Here is a 24,537-nt window from a genome sequence, read left to right on the forward strand (position 1 = left end):
GTGCTGCGATTCATGGGGTCACAAAGAGTCGGACACGACTGAGCGACTGAACTGAACTGAACTGATGGTAATTTCGGCATCCGTCTTGGCTGAACAACATGTGCGCCACCAGCAAGGTCCCTGAGTCAGAACAATTGGCCAAAGACAACCCAGAAACGAATCCCATCACCATAAAACCCGAGACTGCGAGCCACGTGGCAGAGCAGTTCTCCTGGCTTCCCTTACCCTCCTGCTCTCCGCCCAGGCGCCCCTTCCCAGTAAAGTCTCTTGCTTTGTCAGCAGGAGTGTCTCCTCGGACAATTCATTTCCGAGTGTTACACAAGAGCCCACTTTTGGGCCCTGGAAGGGGTCCCCCTTTTCCTGCAACAAGCCCAGCACACCAAGTACCTTCCACGTCAGACACCACAATGCCAAGTACTGTTCGAGGAAACAGGGTCTCCCCCATCTAAGGGGGGACCTGGGGCTCCAATGAAGGGGGTTTGTCTGAGGGCACCCGGCAGTCAGTGAGAGCCAGGGTCCCACCCTAGACTCCCACCATCTCCCACCCAGTGTCCATGACAGAAAACCTGCGGAAGCGGGCCCGAGTTGCTTACCCGGTGTCAGTACTGGAAGGAGGTCGCTAGGGCTCAGCAGCATCAGTGGGGCTCCCCTGGAGCTTGTGGGGCCACGCACTCCACCAGCTGGCCCAGCTTCATTTTTCTCCCATGGTGGACACCGATTTGCATCCCAGCCTGCATTCAGAACAGGCGCACCGTGGCACAGGCTCAGTAGAGCTCTGCGGTGAGGGCAAGCCCTGGGCACAGCGAAGGCTGCCCTGGGCAGGGCTGAGCAGGAGAGGGCCAGAGGGCAGGCGAGGGTTGGCAGGACCCACCAGAAATTCACTTGCATTGGGTCCACAGTGGGCTTCCGTCGGGAGATGTCGGGGGTGGGGACCCAACAGGGAGGCTTCGAGGCCTGGCGCACTGCAGTCCATGGGGCCGCACAGAGCAGACGTGACTTAGCGACTGAACAGCAACAGAGAGGCTCTCCCCCACCGAGGCCCTCTGCCAGGGTCAGGGCCTGGCTGGGGCTGCTTACCGGGTTCGAAGGGAGAGCTCATCAAGGGGAGGGGCCAATTCAGAGAGGACGCTGCCTCCAGGCTGCACACATGTTAACAAAGGAGGCGGGTTCATCCAGGGTCAGTGTGCAGGGGCATCAGTGCAGCCCACGCAGGAACCCATGTTACACTGAGCATCCTCCCACACTGCGATCACACCTGACCAGGCACAGCCGAGGGTGGCAGCCTTGCCTGGAGCAGGGACAGGCTGCCGGACTCAGAGGGCCCAGGGGAGCCACTCGGAACCGTGTGCAGAGGAGCCAGGGCCCACCTGACAGGTGGTTCTGGTGGTGGGTATGCCATGGCCCAGCCTTCCCCTACTGGGAGGCTTGCTAGTCAGGGGAGCCAAGGCCAGGCAGGGGGTTCCGGTTGGGTGCCAGCATCCTGGCAGCCAAACCTGCCCCTCTTAATTTGCTCCCCACAGGACGGCTGGAGAAACCTGCTCCCTTGCCAAGAAGCCTCTGATCGCTCCTAGACTGAAACTGCACCCCACACCCCCAACTCTGATGCTTTGGCCACTCAAAGCAGACACGCCAGGCCCACTTTCCAGGCCTGTGTCCCTGCTGGGCCATCCGCCGGGGGGCAGCCTTCAGGGCTCAGCTGGAACGTCTCCTCGGTGAAGCCCTCCCCAATCACGGTTAGACCCGCTCCGTCTCATGACCTGCCAACTCGCTTCCTAACGGTCCCCAGACCTGGGAAAGACTTGGATGACTTGTGTGGCGTCTCGCTGACAGAAGGCAGGCTCCTGGGGGGCCTTGCCCGTTTCGCCCTCTGCTGGCACAGCAGGCACTTGGTTCACAGTAGCGGAATGAACTTGCGATGGGTATGGTGATGTCATTGACACACCTGGGGGCCTGGGGCTTCACCAGCCTCTCAGGAGGCAGGGCCGAGGTCCGAGGGTCCCTCCCCTCTTTGTTCCAGGCCCACAGTCAGCACGGTGACGGCTGGAAGAGGAACAGCAGCTGTCTTCACAGCCTCCTGGAAGCTGGAGGTTGCTGGCATCTTAGACACAAGGGAACCGGGGCTGCAGCCATGAGCAGGCTCCCACACCACCCGGCCTCCCAGGAGGGAACCCGAGCCTGGCAGAGCTGGGTATGGAGGGAGTGGACAGGATACTGCTGCGTGGTTTTATTACTATAAATATACAGTAAAAACGAACAAAAACTAGCCAATCAGAGTACGTCAAATGATAGCACATGTGAGTCCAAGACAGGCCAGTCTGCACCCTGTCCTGCAGAATCACTGACACCAACACAGATGGTGAGATGTTGGGGTGCTGACCGCGAGAGGAGTGAGCAGCGGGACACGGCCTCCCCGCCTGTGTGTGCAGGTGTGCGTGTGTGTGCATCGCCACGTGTGCACCCAGAAGCACATGGTGGCTGAGAGGGGAGGGCACGCAGGGAGCCAAGGGGCTGGGGCAGGCTGCCCTGGCCGTGGCCTCTGCTCACAGGCTTGACCGGAGAGAAATGGCGTCCACCCTGAGTGCCCCGGGGCGGGGCTGCCAGCTGCCCCGGGACCGTGCTCCCTGGGGCAGCTCCGCAGGGAGCCGGGCCCTCTCTCGCTGGCCGAGGGCTAGCTCCTGGGTGCTGAGACCCACCCGCCAGGCTCAAGACCCTGCACGGGCTGCTGGTCCAGGGCACCAAGGCCAAGCGCCCCCTCGGCCTTTCTGCTGCCCAGAAAATGTATCTTTAAAAGATGAGGTCACCTCAGATGGGACCCACAACCCCCAGGCAGGTGCCACCACAGGAACCCCAAAATGAAGGAATCAAGGAGGGATGATAAGTCACGTCTACATGGCAAAGAGGGCAGAGGGGCCCAGAGGCCCATCACACCCCCCGGGGACAGCAGTGTCACCGGCAAGTGGAACCCCGCCTGGAGGGTCTGGTAAGGTGGGCGAGGCTGCCTCTGAGAAGGTGCCAGGCTCAGAGAAGGGCCCGGACAGAACCACTGCCAGTGGCCGGGCCTGCGGGAGGAATGGCTGCCCAGCCGGCCGAGCTGAGGGAGGTGCCCCCCAAGGCCAGTGGGGAGGGGGAGGCCACGCACACAGTGGGGGACAGGCACTGCTTCCTTCATTGGCTGAGACTCGGACCCCGCTTCCTGCCCTCCCAGAGTCCTGCATCGTTTCCTGTCGAGGCTGCACTTGGTCCACCACTGAATTCTCCGCTTTGTTGCGTTCACTGGTGCCAACGGGCCCCACGGGCCTGGGGGCTGTGGAGGCCCATCCAGGCTTCTCGTGGGCAACCAGCCTCCCGGGGCGTGTGGGGGGCGCCCCAGAGCTCGGTGCCCCGGGCAGAAAGCTGCCGTCCTTCATCGTGTACCATCAGCAAACACGTTGACCGTAGAAAAGGGGAGTGGGCGGAGGCAACGGCCAGCTGTCCTCGCGGATGGAGGGTCACACGGCCCCTTGGAGCCGGAGACCACACCGCTGTGCAGACTGGAGGGTCCAGGGTCGCGCTGGGATCTTGGCGGAGGTGGGGGCTCCGTGCTGCCAGCTGGGCCAGGCTCAGAGCGGGGTCAGCTCAGCAGCCCTGGGGTCGGGGCTGGGGCCGCCAAGTGGAGGCCGGGGGTGCCCAGCGATGTGGAGGCTGCGGGGAGTCTCCATGGAGGTGGACCATCCTGCGGGGCCAGAGAGCGAGGGTCAGCGGGCGGCCCGCGGGCTCTGGGCTCCCACAGCCGCCTAGCATGTCCGCAGCGGGGCACATGGCGGGCCCGGCGACCCCGGCCAGCCGAGGGGTGCCCGCCACTGTCCCCTACCCACGCCCGCACTGAGCTTTCTGCTTCTGCCGGGCCACTGTCCCGTCACCACTGGGTTCAGCTGGAACTCGGCACCCCCGGCAGAGGGGCACACGCAGCGGGGCCCGGGACACCCCGGGAGGCACCCCCAGGGTGCTATGAACTACCCCTGTGTTCAGGCCACCCCGGGGCACCGGTGCCCTGGGGCGCCACACCATGTAGGCCCCAGGCAGCTTCAGGGGCAAACCCAGGTGCCCCTGGGGCCAGCAACAACCCTGGGGGGCCCAGCGAGGGGCCTGTCTTCTTAGGAGCTGAGGCTGCACTTGGGAAGCCAGCTCTGCCGTGCAGCCCAGAAGACAAGCACGGTCCTCCACAGCTGGGTCTGAGCCGTTTCCCACTTCCGGAAGTTTTACCCAAGTGGCAACACTATCTTCCAAGGGCGAGGCTGGGGCCAACGTCATAAAAGTGCCAGGTGCCATTTCAGTTGAAGCTAAGCGTTGTCACAAAAAGCGACCAAGGAAGACAGGAGAGGTCTGTGGGAGGAACGCTGCTGGTGGCAGACCCCGCGGTCGGGCAGCACGGCTGACCGGGACGGGGGCCAAGTCCTCCAAGGCCGACAGCCGGGGGCGGGACCCCACCACATTCATCTAGAAACCCTGGGCCCTCGAAGGCGCCAGGTTCCTTCTCTCCAGACTTCCCAGCAGGCTGAGGGTGCCTGGAGGAGGGGCAGGGGTCCCCCAGTGCGTCCCCCTCTTTGGGGGTGCTCTCGGAATGGCTTTCAGTAAGATGTCCGTTTGGGCTGTCCGGGGACCACTCAGAGACTGACCCCACAGCATGCTGGTGTTCCAGGAGGTTCCAGAGGTGGGGGACAGGCTAGCTGTCAGCCAACAGTGGGGTCCTGGCTGGCGCTGAGTCACTGATTCTGGGACCCTTGAGGCTACAAGAGCCTGACTGGGCCGCCCGGTCCAGAGGGAAAGTCCTTCGGTTCCAAAGGCTGGTTGGACCCCTCCCGAAGGACCACCTCTCTGGAGCACCCCTGCTGTGGCCTTCGGAAGCCTCTGGATTCAGAATCCAGGGCCCCTGAGAAGACTTCCCCATATGGGGAAACAGCCCCCCGCCCCGTGTGCGAAGGCGTCACGTACCGGCTTACTCCTCTAAACCAGCGGAGCAGGAGCCGGGCCCCAGGGCTGCCAGAGGAGGAGAGAGATGGAAGCTCAGTTAGCAGGGCACTCAGAGGGGCCGCACGCTCCAGGCAGAGGCGCCGGCGGCTGACTGAGGTGCAGGTGCGGGGGCAGGTGTGATAGGAACAAACGCCACACACACACACAGGCTGACGCATGAGAGGTGCCCAGCGCCTTCCCCGAGAGCGTGCCCGGGCCTGGCGCTAAGGCAGAGGACGCCAGGCCGGGGAAGGACGCGGGCAGGCGGCAGGGACGAGGGGCTGGGTGTGGTGGGGCCCAGCAAGGGCCTCCAGCCCGCGGGGCTTCTGGGGCACCGGGCATCACGGGTCTCTCCGTTTTACGGATTTGCCCGCCCCCCCTTTATCCCATCTGGCAGGTTACACTAAGATCCACTAAATCACGCTCCCTCCACCCAGAGGACACCATGCAATTGCTGAAAAGAAGGCACCCCTAACGTGTGGGGGCTCGCATTCTTAAAGCCACACAGTGCGCGGGAGATGCTCAGGGTCTCTGCTGAAGGAGGAAGCCTGGGGGACAGAGGCCGTGGCGTGGGGGTGGGCGGTCACAGAGGCGATGGGTCCCTGAGGGCCCCGGCCCGCCCCCAGGAGCAGGCAACCAAGCTGGGGTGAAGCGGGTGCAAGACAGCCCAGCGTGGCCCCCGCTCCACTCTGGCATTGAGAACCAAGCCCACCCCGCTGTCCAAACAAGCACCAGGGCCAGCCAATGGCCTCTGCCACTCTCCCCACCCCGCAGCTGGCCAAGATCCATAGGAGGACTGAGACACGCTGGGGGTCCCGACCGCCAGAGGTCCCGGGCCCACTGATGGGCCGGGCCAGCCCTGCAGATGCCTGGACGCTCTGTGGGCCGCTCAAGGGGTGAGAAGTGGGGGTGGTGGCCCTGCACTGGCTAAGTGTGCTCGGGGTGCCCCCCAGTGGCACCCAGGGGCCAGGGCAAGAGGCCATCGGCAGGATCAGGATTCGCTCAAGGCTCCAGGAAGTGGAGCCTTTCCTGACCCCTCCATCCCACTCTACCCGACCAGGTTTTCATCCTCAGGAAACACCAGGTCCTCTGGAGTCCCGAGTTGCTCTAACAGAGCTTTGCCTGTGGGTTCCTCTGGGGGGGCCTGTGTGCGCCGGTGAGCCACCTGCTGCCCTGCTTCCTCACACCAGCACCCCGACCTCCAAGCCCCCCGTTTGCACAGGCTCCGCTGCTCAGCCAGAAGCCCAGGGACAAGAGACCCTTCCGCACTGAAGCCCGTCTCAGCCCCCCAGGGCCCGGCCACAGCTCAAGGTGGTGTGGCTCCCGGGGCAGGCGGGGGCCCTTCCCCGCCACCAGGAAGGAACCAGGCTCTGAAGCCAACAAGGCTGCTCGTCTCGACTCCAGAACCTCAGGTGTGCCGCCCTTACCTGGCAGGTAGACGTCGGCAGGTGCGCCAGGCTGGCTGCGACCACAGGGCTCGGGGCTGCCATCCTGCAGGACATTCTCGATGGATGGCACGCGGCTCCCTGCAGGGGATGGAGGCAGGTGGGGGGCCTGCGGGCAGGAGGTGGTCCAGCCGTCCCCCCGAGCCCAGACCCTACCCCAACTCCCCCGTTCTCCTGGGACCGAGGCAGACGGTCTATCATATTTTCTTCCTTTTTCCTTTTCTCCTGCCCCCCACACCCCTCCCAGCATGGGGCTCTGTTTTGTTTTTATTAGAAAGACATCCCATGCCCATATTGAAAAGAACGTCTGCTATCTTCCAGAACGGGCAGGTGGGCACACAGCTCCAGGCCCACAGCAGGGCGTTCACGTGGGGAGTGGATCCTCCTCTTCACGTGTCAGACCTCAGCTGGGACCTGCCCTGCACTTCTGGGGCCCTCAGAGTGGCCTGCATCCCGAAACAGGGACCTGGAGGCCCCCGGTCCTGGCGCAGTGTGCAGGCAGGAAGGAGCTGCCGCCACCGGAGGGTGAAGCCGAGGCCTGAGGGGCAGAGGGGCCTGCCTGCACGGTGAGCAGGGAGCGACAGCACTGGACTCCCGGGGGAACACCCCTTCCTGGCACCACTCCCAGGGGCCTGCAGGCCGTGGTCACCCCGTGACTCTCGAGGCCAGGGGCCACGCAGCTGGGAGGGCTCATGACACCAGAGACGGCAGGGTGCTCTGGGGATCTTGACCACACCTGGGCCTCCCCCGACACCAAGCCTGGTGAGCCTCTGTCTCCCTGTCTGATGCGGGGAGGAACCACCGGGATGGCAGAGGGATGGCGTCTCCACGTCGCATCACCTCCCTTGAGGCCCCACCGTGCCTTGGTGGGTCACCGCCCTACCCAGAGCCAGTGCCTGGCAGCGGTAGCTGGGACTGGACCCCAGGGGCCACCGAGTGCTAACGAAACCCTCTGCTCAGGAAGGGCGCCAGGACCCCCGCATGGGGGACACACAGGGGAGGGGCTGGCTGAGCTGTGCACACCCTCTGGCTGTTGGCCACACCAGGCCCGAGTCCCAGAGGCCCCGGTGCGACCCCGCCACGGTGGGACAGGCAGAGCCCCAGGCCAAGAGCATGGGGCACCAACCACAGCAGAACCGTCCAGGGGGGAAGAGAACAAACGGCTGTTGCCACTAAAGGACAGGCAAGGAGGGAAACCGGGCGGCCGAGGGCCGTCCTCCGGGAGACGTGCAGGAACCGCGGTGTGTGGTCGGCCAGCACAGCTCAGAGAACCCTCAGAGGAGCAGGGGCGGAGCACAGCAGGGCTCAGGCCCGGGAGCACTCACCTTGCTTCAGCGACGAAGTCTCATCCACTGTCTCCGTCATGAAGCTCTAAGACACAAGAGACGTGCTTGGACCCTGGTGCTGACATCTGGGCCCTGGACACGGGGGCCCCCACGGCCTTCACCCACGAGCAGTGGGGGCTGGGAGGCCAAAAGGCAGGAGGCGGGGACAGATGGACAGGGAGGGGCCTCACCTCGGGGGAGCTGCTCAGCGCCAGCCCCGCCCCACCCGGCGCGGGCAGAGCCTCTGAGTCATCCTCCTCGTGGATGGGGGACGACGGGGACCGGAGGGTGCTGGGGACAGAGCAGGCAGAGGACAGGTGGGTGAGCTCCACCAAGCCAGCCCCAGGGGCCCCAAAACCCGGGGAAGGGCCAGCACAGGTGCACCAGGCCAAGGAGTGTGTGCAGGAGGCCCCCAGGGCCCTTACAGAAGGGAAGGGGGCCACAGTGGCAAAGCCTGGGGGGAGCGCAGGCGGCGAGAGGACAAGCCCGGGGCCTCCCCATCTGTGGAGCCACTCTAACACGCAGAAGGCGGCGAGGCCGTGGGAGTTCTACAGAACCTGTGCCTCTTTTCTACTGTTCTAGAAAACCCGTGAGCGTCTGAGAAAAACTGAGCCCAGCAAGGCTGGTCACCAGCACCTCCAAGGGCGGCCTGGAGGACCCATGACTGACCCGTGGCCAGATCCCAGGCACGTGGCCCCCGGCTCGTGGGGGGCAGGCGGGGTGGGGGAGGTGCACCTGGCAGGGCCGCACGCCGCCGCAGGGGGCTGCCGGCGCCGGGCTCACCTGTCGGGGGACTTGTTCCGGGGCTTGCCCTTCTGCAGGCTGCTTTCCACCATCCGATCGATCCCGGCAAGTGGACAGCTGGCCTGCGACAGGCCATCTGAGACGCCCGAGTATGTGATCTCCTCATAGAGGGGAGCCGTGGGGACGGCTGGGGGGACGGCCGGGGGCACCGCCCGAAGGCCGTTGAGTGCCTCAAGCAAGGAGATGGGCTCGTAGCCGGGCGGGATGCTGTCGGCGCTCTGCGGAGGGAGGGGCGTGAGGGGCCAGCCGGCCAGGCGCCCGCCCACTGCCCATGGCGCCCCCGAGACGGTCTGCTCCCCAGAGCCTGCTCTCTGACCGTCCCCTGTCCACTCCACCTTCCAGGGTCTCATCCCCCGCCCTCGGGGGGCACCCCTGCCCAGGGAGGCCTCGGCCATCAGCCGCGACCCTGGACATCCAAGTGTCCGTGTGGCACCCAGGATGGAGGCAGAGAAGGCGTCCACAAGGCCGCCCACCCCGGCCTCAGCCAGCCCCTGCCTGGCTTTCTGCTCCTGCCCGGTGGGCGCAGAGAGTGGGGGGCGCGGTTAGTAAGAGGAAGGGCCGGAGCAGGAGGGCAGCAAAGCCATGGGAGAAGCCGCTGGGAGCACGCGGTCCAGGCCAAGAGGACCCGCCCGACACAGGGGTCGGGCCTGGAGACCCTCTGGGGCTGCGCAAGCACTGCTGGGCCGACACAGGCTCCCGGGGTCTAATGGGCCCAGGACTGGTAGCCCACGCTGGGAGGATCCAACCAACGGGCTAAGTTCAGGGCTAAAGGCGAAGGGAGCGGGAGGCCAGGCACCAAGGGAGTTAGCTGGGTCGCCAGGGCCGTGGGTGGGACGGCCACCTGCCATCAGCTTGTGAGCGAGGTGAAGGGCAGCGTGCTCTCCTCGGAAGCCCTGCCTGCCCCGCTGGCCTGCAGGAGGTGACAGGGTGACCCTGGGGGCCGGGCGGGCAGAGGAGCCAGCTGGGGCTTCCTGTCCTCAGCGGGTACCTCTGGGCCACCTGGGACCATGGCGCCTGCATCTGCTCCCAGGCCACCTGCAGGTTCATGTTATTACTCTGATCTCCCTCACCCCTCGGAACAGGGGGAAGAAAAGGAAATCTCTGTGTCTAAGCTGACCCTTGGGGACCCTGACTCTCTGCCTTTTACCAAGGGGGGTCCAGGCAGAGGCCCGGCCCGGCAGCTACTCACTAGCTGGCCCCTGCCTGCCCCCACCCCGAGATGCAGGGAAAACGAGAGAAATACGAGTGTCGGCCCGCAGGGCAGGGGTGCAGGGTGAGCAAGCGTGAGGGACGTTCGCAACAAGAGCGGCAGCCTTAATTCCACCTCCGACGTCATTCCACTGCCAGCAAGAAAAAAAAGGGAAACAGGACACTCGGGAGGAAGCAGAGCTGGCGAGAGGGGTGCCGGGGCTTCGTGCCGACAGACCTTGTGTTCTGCTTGTTCCACAAAACTCCCTTCCTGGGCGGGCACGCCGGGACTGGGGAGAGTGGGTCTGACAGGTTAAAGGAACTGGACACACTGGCCTGGGTGAAAGTGCATGCCCGTCACTGCAGTCATCGGGGCACGGGGCAGAGACGAAGCCACGGGGCCAGACACACTTACTGTTTCCCCTTTAGGTTTCTTGCTGGCCAGTGAGGCGGGGTGCGACTTTGATTTTTTAAAGGGACACTGTCAAGATAAAAATCATAGGTTTTACCGCTGCCACCCCCCGTGCGGCGCCGAGCGGGCTGGACGGGGTCTCCCTGGCCTTCTGGCCTCCGGGCAGGCCGGGAGCCAGCACTTTGCAAACTCTACCAGCCTCTGAGCCGCGGGGACCTGGCTGAGCACAGGTTCTACCTCGGGGCCTGGGTAGGCTGGGCCTCTGCGTCCTGTTGGCACTGGAGGAGCCGGTCCCTGTCCCTCGCGGCCACTCCTGGTCTGGGCTACCCCCCACCCCTAGCTGAGCAGCAGGTCCTGGCTGGGGCGGGCATGACAGTGGCCAAGCACGCCCCACGAAGGGGCCCAGCTGGGCACAGAGAAGGGACCTGGAGGCCCCAACACAGCCTGGTCGACTCATTGCCAAGCCTGACTCCTAAAGATGGAGTTAAAGCCCCTGATCGCTCCCATTCGGTGCTGATCTTAAGATTCACCGCAGAAAATGGCTCACGTGGGCTCTGGTGCTTCGTGGAAACCGCTCCTGCAGGGAACGTGGTGGAGAACGAGGGCCACTTACTTGGGATCATAACCTCCAGAGAGGGCGGCGCTGGCCCTCGGGAGCGTGCGACGTTAACCATCCGTGCCCCGGGCTGCCCTGCACTGTGGGAGGCGCCTCAGCCCTCTGGACAAGAGGGACAAACATGGGAGGGTCCCACCTGACCCTCGGACACCAGGGCAGAAACCGGGAGCGGCGGCAGTAAGAACCCACTGCCCGAGCCCCACCCTCCGTGGAGCAGCCAGACTCCTGCCTCGGGGTGGGAACCCCAGCACAGTTCTCTCCACCAGAAACATGGGCAGTACTGGAGAAAGTGCTCACTGCTCTGAAATAAAGTCCACCGGTAAATGACCGAGGGCCTGGTTTCAGAGCTAGAAGCCCTGGTGCCCACAGGCCTCGCAGGATAAACAGTGTGGCTGGCCAGGGAGAAGTGGGGAGATGGGTACCCCCCACAAGGGGCATCCTTGCCCCTCGTCCAGAGGCACACAGCACCTTCAGATACTGAAAGAGAAGCTAGAAAGCTGAGTCTCCAGGAGGATTCTCAGACTTAAACACTGGCCCAGTTCTCAAACACTGGGGCAGAACTCATCACACCTGCTGGCCCAGGGCAGGCACCGTCTGTGGGGATGCCAGGCCGGGCAGTGTTGGCTCATCTCCCTTTTAGAGCATTGGCAGGGCCTCTGAGAATCACGGGATCCAAACAACTGAATCGAGAGCCAAGAAAACAGGCTCACAGGCCGACAACGCTCGAAGCCAGCGGGGACCCGAGAGCCGGGCCTGCCCCACGTCCATCCCGCATCTTCTGCCCCTTTGCCCACCTCGGCGACCCCCAAACCCCTGCCCCGTCTCTCCACATTCCTTCTGCTTCTCCTCCTGCCCTTCTCTCAGGACCACCCTGTCAACCTTCATCCCCATCCGCCTATGTCTGTTTGTGTCTGTCTCCCTCCCCTTCTCTCGAGGTTCCTGAAGCCTGATCTAACTCCCCTCGTCCGCTGCAGCAAGGTCTGACCCACGGTTCCTCGGGAGCAGGTCCAGCGGACGGCTGCAAGTGCCCTCCTGTGTGCCTGGGCAGGGGCTGGGAGGGCAGGGAGCAGGGGAGGACACGCCACTGCCGCCCTTCGGAGGAGAATTCTCTTCCTAAGAGCACACAATGCCCCTGGCTGTCTGGTGTGATGGAACAGAGGTGACCGACACCATGACTCAGGCTCAGCCAAAGATCACCTGCATCTCAGAACCTTGCTATTGGAAGAAGCAATGTCCTCGGGGCAGCCAGCGCTCACGGGGCCAGGGCCGGGGCCAAGCCCCCAACTCAGCCTCACAGCTGCCCCCTGGGACCAGGCAGGTGAGCCAGGGGCCCCGAAAGCTCGCAGGGCACAGCCCTAAGGGCAGAGCCTGGGCAGTCCCCTGCTGACCCACCAGGCCCACTGTCCTCGCTGTCAGAATGTGAGGGCGGGGCCTTACAGTGGACGGGGCTTCTCCCAGGCCCCACCCCTGCCCACTCCAGCTCTGACACAGAAAGGAAGAAGCACTCACAGAATGCTCGTCGTGGTCCATGCTCTGGGCCAAAACGGGGCTGAAGGAGATGGGGGACAGGGCCCCCGGCTTCTTGCGCACCGCCCGGATCTGCAGAAGAGCCCGGAACGCTGCGGGGAAGGGATGGGTTCAGGTCAGGTGGGGGCGGCACCCTGAGACCCTGCTGAGTTTCGCTGACCCTGACGACCACCCACCCCGCAGTGATCCCAGAAGAGGCCCGGGTTAAGGTTAAAGGAGAAAAAAAAAAGAAGGGAAAGAATATAAGTTGATTCCTCCCCGTAGAAAGCCAGAGGCTCCAGGGAAACATGCCACCTTCTTGGAATCGAATATAAGAATGAATTCCTAAGGACCATGATTCTCAGACACGAGGAGTTTCAGTCAGTCCAATACAGCCGATGAAACAGATGACCACCATTCTATTTTAGTTTTCAGGTGGATGAAGAATTTGTTTTGTGAAAAGTACGGTAGTCATGAAATAACACTTGTTATTGAAAACGAAACAAACGATTTAATCACAACAAAAGCCTTCAAAATGCCCTGCCTTGGTCTCCTTTGACTGTATATACAAACTGAACGCCTTTAAGCTGGAATGCAATTCACTAAAAACAGAAGTAAATCCAATCGGGAAACAAAGGAAAATGACATGTTATTGATACTTACTGAATGTAAGTTAGGTTTTTGAATATGCTATTCATAGGGCAAAGAGCACTTAGTTACAAAGACCAATTTGCATTAAAAAAAAAAAAAACCTGGACTTTTTGGGTTTTTTACTAGGCTTCAGGGGACCAGCTTGTAGGATCTCAGTCCCCACCAGGGATTAAACCTGGGTCACAGCAGTGAAAGCCTGGAGCTCTAACCACTAGGCTACCAGGGAACTCCCTGAGCTTTGCTATTTGTAACTCACACTTTCTTTTTCTCTGCCAGGGCTTCCCAAGGCCATGAATATTGATTAACTGCTCTGGAGCATGATTTTAACGTAGCTGTAAACTATCCATCAAGAGAGCTTTCCAGTGAACAGTCACTGACCAAAGAACTAAACACAGCAACAAAAACATGCTTTTATGACCCGAATTTCAAATCTACCGATGCATTGCTTCTGAAAGCAACAATGCACCTGACAGCCCCCTATGACTGGAAAAAAAAAAAAAAAGCCATCCTTTATTTATTCAGAGAGAATGTCCCGCAGTGGCCACATGAGGGCGCCCTCGCTGCCCACACCCAGCACCCACCAGGACCCGGCCAGGACCCCAGAGACACCAGCAGGACCCACCCCCTGAGGACGTTCCTTCTCTGCTGGAGGATGGATGTTTTACTCAGAATTCAGCCTGATATGACAACTTCCTCCAGATGCTCCAGGAAACCAAACTAAACTCCGTGATAGTTTACACTCAGCACACTTTCCACTTTATTGTCGTGTCTTATCAGACGCATTTGAAAAGACCCTGATGCTGGGAAAGATTGACGGCAGAAGAAAGGACGACAGAGGATGAGATGGTTGGATGCCATCACCAACTCGATGGACATGAGTTTGAATAAGCTCCAGGAGTTGGTGATGGAGGCCTGGCGTGCTGCGGTCCATGGGGTCGCAAAGAGTCCGACACGACTGAGCAGCTGAACTGAACTGAACTGCTCCGAGTCTGTCCCACATACTCCTTGAGAAGCTGAGTCGCTGATCGCGTCTGGGCAGCTCCCTGCACACACCGGCCGCCAGTCCCTCCTAGACCGGGTCCGACCTCCCTGGAGGTGCCGGCCATGACCGCAGGGGCCCTGCCCGTGCCCCCCTCCACCACCCGCCCCACTCACGCAGCCGGCAGATGGGGCAGTTGCTGGCCTGGTAGCGCAGCGTGTCTGCACAGGAGTTGCAGAGGCAGAGGTGGCGGCAGGGCAGGATCAGCGTGTCCCGCAGGTCAGACAGGCACACCACGCACTCGTTGCTGTTGTCGCTGTTCTCCTCGTCCGAGGGCTGCGGGGACACGAGGCACCCAGGGTCAGTGGCTCCTGAGGCCAGAGGTCAGGGGCTGTGGGGGCCAAGTTAAGCCCCTGGGGGAAGAGGAAGGTCACTGAGGAGCAGGGTGCCCCCCCACCCACCCCCCAAATCGAGAGGACTCAGGTCTCCTGTTTCCCACAATTAAGGGGGTCTGTGCCCCCACACCCAGGCTCTGTGGGCCACCAGGCTCCCCTCACGGATGTCGCACCGCAAGCTGAGCCACTGCTGTAGGGGGGAAAGGCCAGGGCCACCTGGGCAAGGTCTGGGGGCAGGAGCAGGCCCGGCGTCCCAGGCTGCCCTGACAGCCAGAGCCCAGTGATGGGAAGGAGGCAGCACATTTGCTGGAAAAAGGACAAAACGTCCCACAGACTCTGATGACTCAAGAATGAAGGAAAAGTGATGGAGCCTGGGGTCCTGGGGCCTCCAGGGGAAGGCACGTCAGGGCCCTGGCCAGGATGGGGGAGCCAGGCAGGTCACCACCTCCTAGCAGCCAGCGGAGCGCGGAGGGCACGTGGCCTGGCCCACCTGCGGGGTCGCGAGCACGCACCTTGGTCTCCTGGTTGTTCTTGTTCTCGATGCCATAGATCTCCTGCAGCAAGTAGCTAACCCGGTCCACCTGCAGGGCAGAGCGGCCTCTGGGCACTCGCCCCCACAAGGGCTCCTCTGCAACCCCCGGCCCGACACCCCCTCCCAGAGGCCGGGCTCGGGTCCTGGGGGCAGGCCTGGGCGTCTACTCTGTCCAGCCCCGCCCCCCTCCCCCCTCCCAGCAGGGAGCAGATACTGCTGGAGACGGGCAGGGCGAGGTGCCCACGGGAAGCATGGACACTGGGCTCGCCAGGCCCTGCCCAGCCCAGAGGGCATGGAGCCAAGCTCTACTGGGGCTGGTGACCACACCTTCTGCTCACCTTATCAGGCCCAACCCCACAGGAAAACGACTCCAGACCCTCCTGTCACCCTCCCCGCTCCAAGACGGACCAGAGTCAGGCCTCGAGCTGACTACATTTCAAAGTGCCCTGAGTTGCTGCATTTCCCACCACACAGACAACCAAGACCCTCCTGAGAGCCATGGTGTGCCAGTCAGCTCTCCTGAAACCCGTGCCTGGACCACCACTGGGGTCTCCTGCCCTCCAGCCACCTCCAGGCGTTGGCCCTCCCAGGGTTCTCGCGAGCCCTCTCTTAAAAAACTGACCGCCGCCAGCCCGGGCCGTGGCTGACATGCCTGAGCAGCGGCACACGAGGACAACCTGATCATCACAGCTCTGGAGAAAGACCCCACCGGGGCCACAGTTAAACCAGCCTCTGGGCTCGGCTCAGGGCCCCGGCCTCTAAATCCTCACAGAGCGTACTGCAGCAGGAGACCACCAGGGTAATTCTTCCTGGGGCTGGAACATGGAGTTACTGACTCCAAAGAAAGGCCGTACTGGTCTACAGCTCCCATGGGTTCCAAGAGATTCCATCCTTGCCTTAAATACGGATCAAGTCAATTCAAGTCTTTATTCAACATGGAGGTCATTTCAGCAAGTTGGAAGGATGAAGGAGGAAAACTGCAGTGTTTCTTTCCTAACTTCTTCCTTCCCTCCCTCCCTCCCTCCCTTCTTTCATTCTGTCCATTCACATGTTCAGCTAACATTTACGCAACGCTAAGTTTAAGCTGGACAAGACTCAGGACTACAGTGGTCAACGCAGGTATGTGGTGGGTACGCAGTACACGCAGACACACGCTGTGACTCTGACCCTGACCTTCTGGAGCCCAGGGCCCACTGCAGCCGTGTCACCAGCTAATTCCTCAGCAGCCATGGTGGCCTCGCAGAATAACCCATAGAGATCACAGGGTCACGTGTGTGCACAAGTCTCAAATCAAAACAGCTCCCAGTGTTCCCTCTGACGGACTTACGATTTGCTTCTGCTTTAAAGGCTTCACGGAGAAGCTGCCGTCCACGTGCTGTGGGGGAGAAAGACCCAGACGTCAACCCGGCCGTGCTCAGGCCCACCCTCGGTCAACCCACGTCGCCGGGTGAAAAAAGGACCCCACTGAAGACGCAAGAGTCAGGCCAGGGATCCTCAAATCAACCCTCTGACCTGGCTTCGAAACTACCCAGACAATCTTCTAAACATACTGCCACCTGGGTTCCACCCTGATCTACAAAATCCAGCTCTCCCTGGGTAGTTAGTTCTCCAGGAGGCTCAAGTTCACCACCATCAGCCTCGTCCCGACGACGGTGCCTCCCTAGAGCGAGAAGCAGCACTTGGACAGCAAGAACTAAGACAGGTGGCTCCAGCCCTCAGAAAACCTGGTCTAATCGTGAAGACAGCCCGAGGGCATCACATGCCCGCATCAGCAGGGAAGCCCAATGCTCAGAGCCATTAGGACAGGCGGGCCAGGCGGGGTCTGGGAGCCACACCGCTCCGAGCCACAGTTCATCAATCACAGAACCTGGTCTGAGCTCCTGCTCCCCAAACACTCCTTCTGAGTCCACCGAGACCAGCACCCGGACTTTTCTGTAAGCCTCGCAGGTTCTGAGCCAAGTTTCTAGTATACTGCGCCCCAAAAATAAGGCCGTTTCTCGCGGGGCTCTAAACACAAAGCACAGAACGAAACGTCTGCCAGCGACGGCCCATCGCCGGCCAGAGCACACAGATGGGGAAACAGTCACCGTCCCTTCCGACCAGGCCAGCCTGGGGAGTGTAGCTGGGGGTACCAGAGAGGGAGAGGGCTGCCCCTGCTCCTCACTAGAGGGGCCTCAGGCTGGCTGACCGACCCTCCGGGGGCAACGGGAAAGGCCCGGATCACAGGGAGGAGCCGGGCTCACACAGGAGGCTCTCAGGGCTGGACACACAGCTGAGGGAGCCAGGGTCCCACAGGACGTGCAGGTCTGAGCCCGGTGTCCTCGTCGGGTCCTGCTCCTCAGCCACCTGGGCCACAGGCTGATGCTGAAATCTGCCCGGTGCTGGCCGATGTCCACAGGTGGTGGGGGTCGGCCGTGGCCTCTGCAAACAGGGGCCACGCCCCACGACTTCCAGCACGGCTCAGTGAGCAGGCACCCTGTCCCCACACCGCCAAGCCCTCACTCGCTGTGTGCATGGATACACAGAACTGCCTGGCCCCCAGGAACAACAGAGCCAGCGAGAGGACCATCCTGAGACCCCGAGACTCCCTCGTGCAGAGTTGGCGGTGAAGGTGACTATAATACGTACCCCCACCACACACTGAACACATGAACAGCCAGGGCCTGGACTCGGGTCTGGGTGGGAAGAAAGGGGCAAACACCTAAGCTCAAACACGTGTAACGCCAGTAAGTGAATCCTTCCGTGTAAATGGTATCTTTCTATGTGGGGCACCCCCAACTCAGGGCCCCCAGGAGGGCGTGAGCCTCACATCCAGGGCCGTGCCAGGCAGACAACAGACCCTCGGCCACCCCACCAGCATTCACTGGGCGCCTACTGTGTGCAGGACACGACAGTAAAGAGAGTCAGCGGGGCAGTAAGGAGCAGGATGGGACTTACCTTTTCGAAGGCGGCCAAGAGCACGTGGGCATGGCCGGTCACTTCCACAACTGCCCGGGAGAGAGAAGGGTGGTCAGAGCCGGCCTCTGCCGCCCCAGCCCCAGCCCTGGGCTTCTTCTCTCAAGACGGCGCTTCCCCAGCTCGCAGCCTGCATGTGGAGCCCACCCCACCGGGGACCCCGTGGCCCACGGCAGCGGGAGGTGGCGGTCGGCACTGTCCGGGTGCTGACGGCCTTTGTAGCTCCCCCGCAGGGTGGATGCCAGCGCCACTGGCCTGTCTGCCCTCGGCTCCACCCCGGGGGAGCGGGGTCGGCACTGCCCGCGGGCAACGGGGCGCCTGGAACCCTCAGCCTGCTAAGCCACATGGGCACTGTCTCTGGACCGAACCCCGCCGCCCCCGACGGATGGGATGAGAAGGTCCTCGTGCCTGGAAAGGGTGTTGAGGGGAGATGCCACTCACCATCCCCCTCATCCACCACGGCCTGGATGACCACTGGAAACACGCCCCGGTCCAGGTCAAAGTTCAGCTGAGGAGGGAAGGAGGGAACAGTGGTCAGAGCAAGCTGGAGGAGCGGGTGCCCTGAGTTGGGGTGTTGTGGCAGTGGGGCCAAAGCATGCAGACGCCAGTTCTTCTCTGTGGGAAATGGAGTAAAAGGGCGCACCTGTGCTCTGCACGTAACTTGGGGCCACGGGGCACGTCTATGCCACCTTTTCCAGAACGTCCTCACCTGCCCTCCCAGCCCCGGGACCTCCACACTGCCCACGTGCGGCCCCCCAACCCTGAACGGTCCCGGAAACACAAGCACTCGCGCCGGCCCCCTGCGACGGGCGCCCCCTGACACAGCAGCATTGTCACGGCGCGGCCGCCGCCCAGGGAGGCCCAGCCAGGCCACACCGTCTCCCCCACCTGCTCACGGACGCCGGGCTGCGTGGGCTGGCCTCTGCCTGACCTGCCCGGTGCACCTCCAGGCACCGGGTGCCGTGGCGACCCCGTGTCTAACCTTGGGAAGAACAGCTCCCGCCTGGCCCAGCAGAGACGGACGCAGAGTAGAGGAGCCCGTGTGGCTGTCTGGGCTTGCAGAAGGGACTCCCCTCACCATCCCTCCCCTCCAGCTTAAACACGCCTGCGATCCCCACTGCCCTCCCGCTGCCGACCACGCTCCACCCATGTGTCCACCCGGTGTGGCCCTACGTCTGTGCACCAGTGGGGCATCACACGGAGCCCACGGGGCGTCACACGAAGCCCACGGGGCAGAGGTGCTCAGTGAACACACCTGCCTCAGGGGGGTGCCCGGCGGGTCCCCAGCTGCAGCGGGGCGGGGGGAGCCAGTGCTGGGACGGGGCAGATAGCCTGGCCAGGTTCGGGTCTGGCTCTGCAGTGCGAGCCTCTGGTCCGAGTCCTGACCCAAAGACTGTGAGCTGGGAGGGCAAGCGGGCCACGGCCGGAGGGTGGCACGTCCCCGAGCACCCTGGGACGCAGGCTGGGAACACACATCTCGCCTAGTGTCAGGCGCCAGCTGAGAGCGTGGTCAGCTCAGCAGGGGCACACCTGTCCTGACGACATGGGACCCGGCACGCAGCCATCCAGCTTTTCATGATCGATACCAGTGGGTTCCTGATTTTCTTCAGCCAGACTGAGGTGCTTCTGCCACTTGTGAACAAAGAAGCCCTGACACAAACCCGGCTTTGAAGGCCCCTGCAGCTTCCCTAGTGCTCCTGTAAGCATTCAGTGCCCAGAGTGCAGGGCAGCGCCCAACATGGGACATCTGTCCAACAGATGGACCCTGCAAACCCCGAGGGTGACTACACTGGTTGACCGGGGCTAAGCCAGAGGACTGGGGTGGTGACGACAGGGCACCTCGACCCCGCCGCCCCCGAGACAACAGGACCTGGTTGGGGGGACCCAGGGAGCATGGGTACCCAGGGAGCAAGGACCACCTCCCCTGAGACTCCTGCTCCCCCGAGCTCAGCACGAGCCACAACCCGGAGCCAGAGCCAGGCCTGCAGGGAGAGGACAGAGACACCCGCCCACCCAGAGGGTCTGCGGGATCTTTTCTTAAAATGCTTTTTTGTCGTGCCAAACGGCATGTGGGATCTTAGTTCCCCAACCAGGGATAGAACCCGCACCCGCTGCGGTGGAAGCACGGAGTCTTAACCACTGGACCACCAGGGAAGTCCCGGGAGATGAGGATTTTTAACGCAGGGGGCGAGGCTTTCTTAGGGAAAATGGGGGCCAGGTTAGGAGCTGGAGCAGCAACTAACACCAGAGGGAGTCCTGCTAGACTCTGCTGTCACAGAGGAGCCACCACACAAGGGTCTGCAAGCCCCAGGCCAGACGGACACGGGGAAACGTGGGAAGGCAAGGGGCTAGGGGAGGCGGGGACGTGGCTGTGACTGAAACAAACGGAGGCCCATGAGGGGTTGGTGGGGAAACTTTGAAGAAGCCCCACCAGCCACAAGGAGACCTGTAGGTACCGACTTGGAAGACCACATCGTGGTGCAGGAATAAAACAGAACGACAGGCGTGCGTGGCAGGCGGCCACGTGGGAAATCTCTATACCTTCCTCTTAATTTTGATAACCTAAAATCACTCTAAAAAAGCCTTTAAAAAACAAACTAAAACAAAAATAAATGAAAACACACATCTAAAGACTTGCATGCAAACATTCACGGCAGCATTATTCATGGCAGCCAAAAGGTGGAAGCAAGCCACATATCCATCACCAGCCAGTGAATGGACAAACGAAACACGGTCGCGTCCATCCCGCGGGACGCTATGCGGTCACACAAAGGGACGAAGGACCGATATATGCCACAGTGTGGACACGACGTGGACGAGCCTTGAAGATGTGACGCTGAGTGACAGAAGCCAGACACCAAAGGTCACATCTTGTACAACTGCATTCACGAGAAATGTCCAGGACAGACAAATCCAAAGAGACAGGAAGTGGACGAGTGGATGCTGGGGGCTGGAGGAGGAACGAGGCGGGACTGCTAATGGGCAGAGGGTTTCTCTTGGGGGTGACGATCATGTTCTGGAGCCAATAAGGCAGTGACAGTGGCCACACAAGTCTGTGAAGGCAGTAAATTCCATCCAACTGTACACAAGCTTCCCAGGCGGCGCTAGTCGTAAAGAGCCCGCCTGCCAATGCAGGAGACATAAAGAGATGTGAGTTCGATCCCTAAGTCAGGAAGATCCCCTGGAGGAGGGCATGGCAACCCACTCCAGTGTTCTTGTCTGGAGAATCCCATGCACTGAGAAGCCTGGCGGGCTACAGTCCATGGGGTCGCAAAGAGTCAGACACGACTGAAGCAACTTAGCACACATGAATATTGTTATCATCTTTAAAGATGCAAACCTGGGGGAAAATGGCTTAAAAAAGGGAGGACGGCAGGTCTCTGACTCCACGATGCTCGCGGCCGAGGGGACATCTGGCTGCGTCTGGAGGCACTGAGTGTCACTAGTGCAGCAAGTGACGCTCCTGACACCCGGCGAGTGGGGGCCAGGAATGGTGTCCCCACCAGAACCCAAATGTCAACAGCACCGAGGCTGAGAAACCCCGGCACAAAGGAGAAGCCTGGGCTTGGTGCCAGAGTATCTGTCACGTCCCTAACACCTGCCAACGCCCCCTCCATGCCCACAGCAGGCAAGGACGTCATGCCAGAACGTGACAGCATGGCTCTGTTCCCCATACAGCCTAACTTCTGGAACCTTCTATTTATGGCAGAGCTGAGCCGTTTCCCAGCTACAGTGATGACTGATGAAATTTCCACTTAAAAATACACGTAACAGAAGGAGGCATGGGCATGACTGCGAGTGGGTGCAGGACGTCCCCCCAGGTGATGAGAATGTCCCAGAAATGCCCCACGGTCATGCCCTGTGAACCGTCTGTCACTGATGTAAGCCTATGCTGTGTGTATTTTATCATGGTAAAAAATGCGTGCCAAGAGCCCTGCCTGGCGGTCCAGCGGTTAAGACTCTGCACTTCCAATGGAGGGGACACAGGTTCAATCCCTGGTCAGGAAACCAAGATCCCACATGCTGCACAGTGCGACCAAAGCAAACAAACAAACAAAAACCCACACGTAAGAAAAACTGAGCCTATTTCAGGAACGTGTTAGCGGAGGTAACGATCAGAAAAGAAGAGACGAGGACAGTGTCCCAGGATAGCAGCTCTAGACAGGCTGAGTCCACACCTTGGACCCGCCAGGCCTCACGCTGACAGGCCAGGGACGTGGTTCTCCGACGCCTTGAGAGAGGAAAAGGGGGCGGACCCGAGGAGCACTCAAGGCCGGCTTGGCACGCAGCCTCTCACGGCCGCGACCATCCGGTCCTGCCAACGCCCAGACCGACCGTGCTCCACTGTCCAGGCACCCGGCGGGGTCCAGATCCCGGTCAGCAGCCACAGCTGACGCTTACCGACCACTGAGGAATCTGAGCAACAGGCCACTGCACTGGGCCCCCGCCCAGGGCAGGAACGTGGGGCCCAGCCGGGAGGCTTGTTACCTCGTCGTCCTTCCACTCCGAGAAGTCGATCTTGAAGGAGGGCAGCGAGAACTGCTGGCTCACACCACGCTTGTAGTGGACGGTCTCGGACTGCAGGGCCGGGCTCTTGGGGCTGTACCTAAAGGGGCCGCATGAAAAAGGACGGTGAGACGCGCTGCCTGGCCCCGAGCCCGCACCTGCCGCCTTCCCAGGCTGGGCTGCACCTCTGCAGGCAGCTTTCACGGTCTGTGTGCTTTTCTGAATGAATGGGGGACAAAAAGTGCACAGCGACCCGTCCCCTGCCTCACGCTTGCCCCGAGCCAACTGCTTCTCTGCCCCATCTGCAACCAGGGAAGTCAAGGCATAATCACACCTGTAGGTGCAGGAACTACTTTTTAGTACTCAGGCTGCAGTCCACCTGCACTCTGCTCGCGTGCCTGAAACTGTCCCACAGACATCACGGACACAGATGCCGTGTTCTGAGGACCCTGCGTGGGCTCCACCGCAGTTCTACTCTGACTGATGGGATCAGACCCCCGCTGGTGGACACCGGGCGGTCACCAGCATTTTACTATTTCAACGTCTTGACCATGTATGCGAGCACAACCCCAGATAAACTCCCAGGAAAGGAACAGCCGGGTCAGGCAGCACACTCTCTTCCCATCCTAATAAAACCCTGGCTTCCGCCTCTGCAGGGGTCCCACACACGACCCTCACCTGCCTCCCTCCGCCCCACCCACAGCCGCGGTCCCCAGGGCCTCGCTCCATCTCCAGGACAAAGGACACTCTCGAGGGTCTTGGCGCGTCTTCTTTGACACTGGCCCTGGGGTGGGGGCGGGGGCGGGCAGGTTGCTGTTACATGATCAGGGACTCAAAGGCTGGGCTCTCAGCACTGACCACCCCGCTTCCGACCACATCTGCCCTCTGAGGGGACTCCTCCAGCAGGACGGGGATGGGTCTGCTGGCCCTGCCGGGGGGTTGGCCCTGCTGGAGGCAGCGCCGCTGTGGTCCTGCTCAAGTTGCAGACTTTGGACCCTCAGGGCCAGCAGGACCCTTATTTCAAATAAAACCTCCGCCCCAACAGCTCAAGCACGGGACACAGACAGAGCAGAGCGCCTGGGCCCGGAGCCACGGGGGGACTCACGCAGCAGTCCCGTTCAGGAACTCCTCCACCGCCTGGCAGTAGACAGTGATGGCCACCCGGGCGTCGGCGTCGAAGGTGAACTCCAGGCTGTAGAGGACGCGGGGCTTCTCGCCGTCCTCAGTGGGGCTGTCGGCGCCGTCCTTGTACCTGTGGGGGACGCGGAGGGACAGGGCAGGTGAGCGGCCACGCCTCTGGGGCGTTCCCACCCTGCAGGGGACAGGACTCCTCTCCCTCGGGAGCCCCGGAGGCAGGGGCCTGGCTGTGCCCCACCTTTTGGGGAACGTGGAGGCCATGCTGGGTTTGGACGACGAGGCCCAGCGTTGCAGGGTCCCCTTTCCTTTGCCTCCTGCCCCGGAAAGGGAGGCTGATGCGTTCTCATGGTTTGGGGACGGCCCAGGCACCTCTGGTCTCCCAGGTTGGAGGCGGTTTCTCAGCCCTCCAAGATCTGGGCTGCATCGCCCAGGGCGGTGGGGGTGTCCTGTGAGCTGTGGGGTGCTGAGCAGCAACCCCGATTGCTGCTTGCCAGGGGGCCAGCGGGACTGCCCCCCACCAGCCCCAGTTGTGACAACCAAGACTGTGTCCAGACCTGGCCCACAGCGCCGGGGCACAGTGGCCGGCTAAGACCCTGGGTTACAGGCTGCAGCGCCCCAGGCTGAACCTGGTGGCCCCGCCCCATCCTCAGCTCTGGATTCCAGGCCTGATTCTGCACGCGGGCGGGCAGGCTGGGAGCCACTCTCTCCCAGACATAGGGCACCCCTGGGGCGGGGCGGGGCGCGGAGGCTCACCTCACGAGCCGGAGGGAGTCTTTGCGGATGTTCACCAGGCTCCTCAGCGTCTTCACGGGCTCGTGGGGCGCGGGCGTGACGTAAGGGAACTAGGAAGGAAAGGGAATTGCAGGGGAGTCCAGGGCTCAGCAGAGGACAGAAAACAGGGCTTCATCGAGGCGACGGCCAGCCCTGCCTGGTCACCCCTGGGCCCTCACGCCGACCACAGGACAGCGCCACCCTCATCCGCATCCGAGGAAACCACAGAGGACGCGGCCAGCACAGGGCATGGCTGGAACCAGAACCACCCCGAGGTGTCTGGGTCCCCAGTTCCAGGAAGGACCCTCCGCTGAGTCCCCGGGGCA

At 62.1% G+C, this 24,537-nt stretch overlaps 1 protein-coding gene and 1 long non-coding RNA gene across 10 annotated transcripts in view; one reads left to right on the forward strand and one right to left on the reverse strand.

The window, feature by feature from the left end:
• Window positions 1-317: 317 nt before the first annotated feature.
• Window positions 318-2,263, forward strand: LOC113883863. Its single transcript, XR_003508752.1, has 2 exons — window positions 318-1,919; window positions 2,018-2,263. It is a non-coding gene; the product is annotated as an uncharacterized LOC113883863 (long non-coding RNA).
• The window catches only part of MGRN1 (mahogunin ring finger 1), a 36,647-nt gene continuing 14,319 nt past the window's right edge, over window positions 2,210-24,537 (reverse strand). Inside the window, exons 3-19 of one of the 9 annotated variants that reach the window (XM_027527984.1) lie at window positions 24,194-24,282; window positions 23,409-23,555; window positions 22,286-22,403; window positions 18,239-18,305; window positions 17,780-17,829; window positions 16,170-16,217; window positions 14,823-14,891; window positions 14,092-14,251; window positions 12,289-12,398; window positions 10,711-10,740; window positions 10,167-10,232; window positions 8,543-8,781; window positions 7,951-8,050; window positions 7,760-7,805; window positions 6,417-6,515; window positions 4,972-5,016; window positions 2,210-3,712 (exon numbers count right to left, since the gene is read on the reverse strand). In XM_027527984.1, the coding sequence (XP_027383785.1) occupies window positions 4,976-5,016; window positions 6,417-6,515; window positions 7,760-7,805; window positions 7,951-8,050; window positions 8,543-8,781; window positions 10,167-10,232; window positions 10,711-10,740; window positions 12,289-12,398; window positions 14,092-14,251; window positions 14,823-14,891; window positions 16,170-16,217; window positions 17,780-17,829; window positions 18,239-18,305; window positions 22,286-22,403; window positions 23,409-23,555; window positions 24,194-24,282 (1,479 nt within the window). In that variant the 3' untranslated portion in view covers window positions 2,210-3,712; window positions 4,972-4,975. Of the gene's footprint in view, window positions 3,713-3,736; window positions 4,363-4,971; window positions 5,017-6,416; window positions 6,516-7,759; window positions 7,806-7,950; window positions 8,051-8,542; window positions 8,782-10,166; window positions 10,233-10,710; window positions 10,741-12,288; window positions 12,399-14,091; window positions 14,252-14,822; window positions 14,892-16,169; window positions 16,218-17,779; window positions 17,830-18,238; window positions 18,306-22,285; window positions 22,404-23,408; window positions 23,556-24,193; window positions 24,283-24,537 lie in introns of those variants that run through there. The other 8 variants (XM_027527985.1, XM_027527979.1, XM_027527987.1 and 5 more) reach the window with 8 other exon arrangements.

The sequence above is a fragment of the Bos indicus x Bos taurus genome, chromosome 25 (genome assembly GCF_003369695.1).
Source record: "Bos indicus x Bos taurus breed Angus x Brahman F1 hybrid chromosome 25, Bos_hybrid_MaternalHap_v2.0, whole genome shotgun sequence".
Taxonomy (NCBI): domain Eukaryota; kingdom Metazoa; phylum Chordata; class Mammalia; order Artiodactyla; family Bovidae; genus Bos; species Bos indicus x Bos taurus.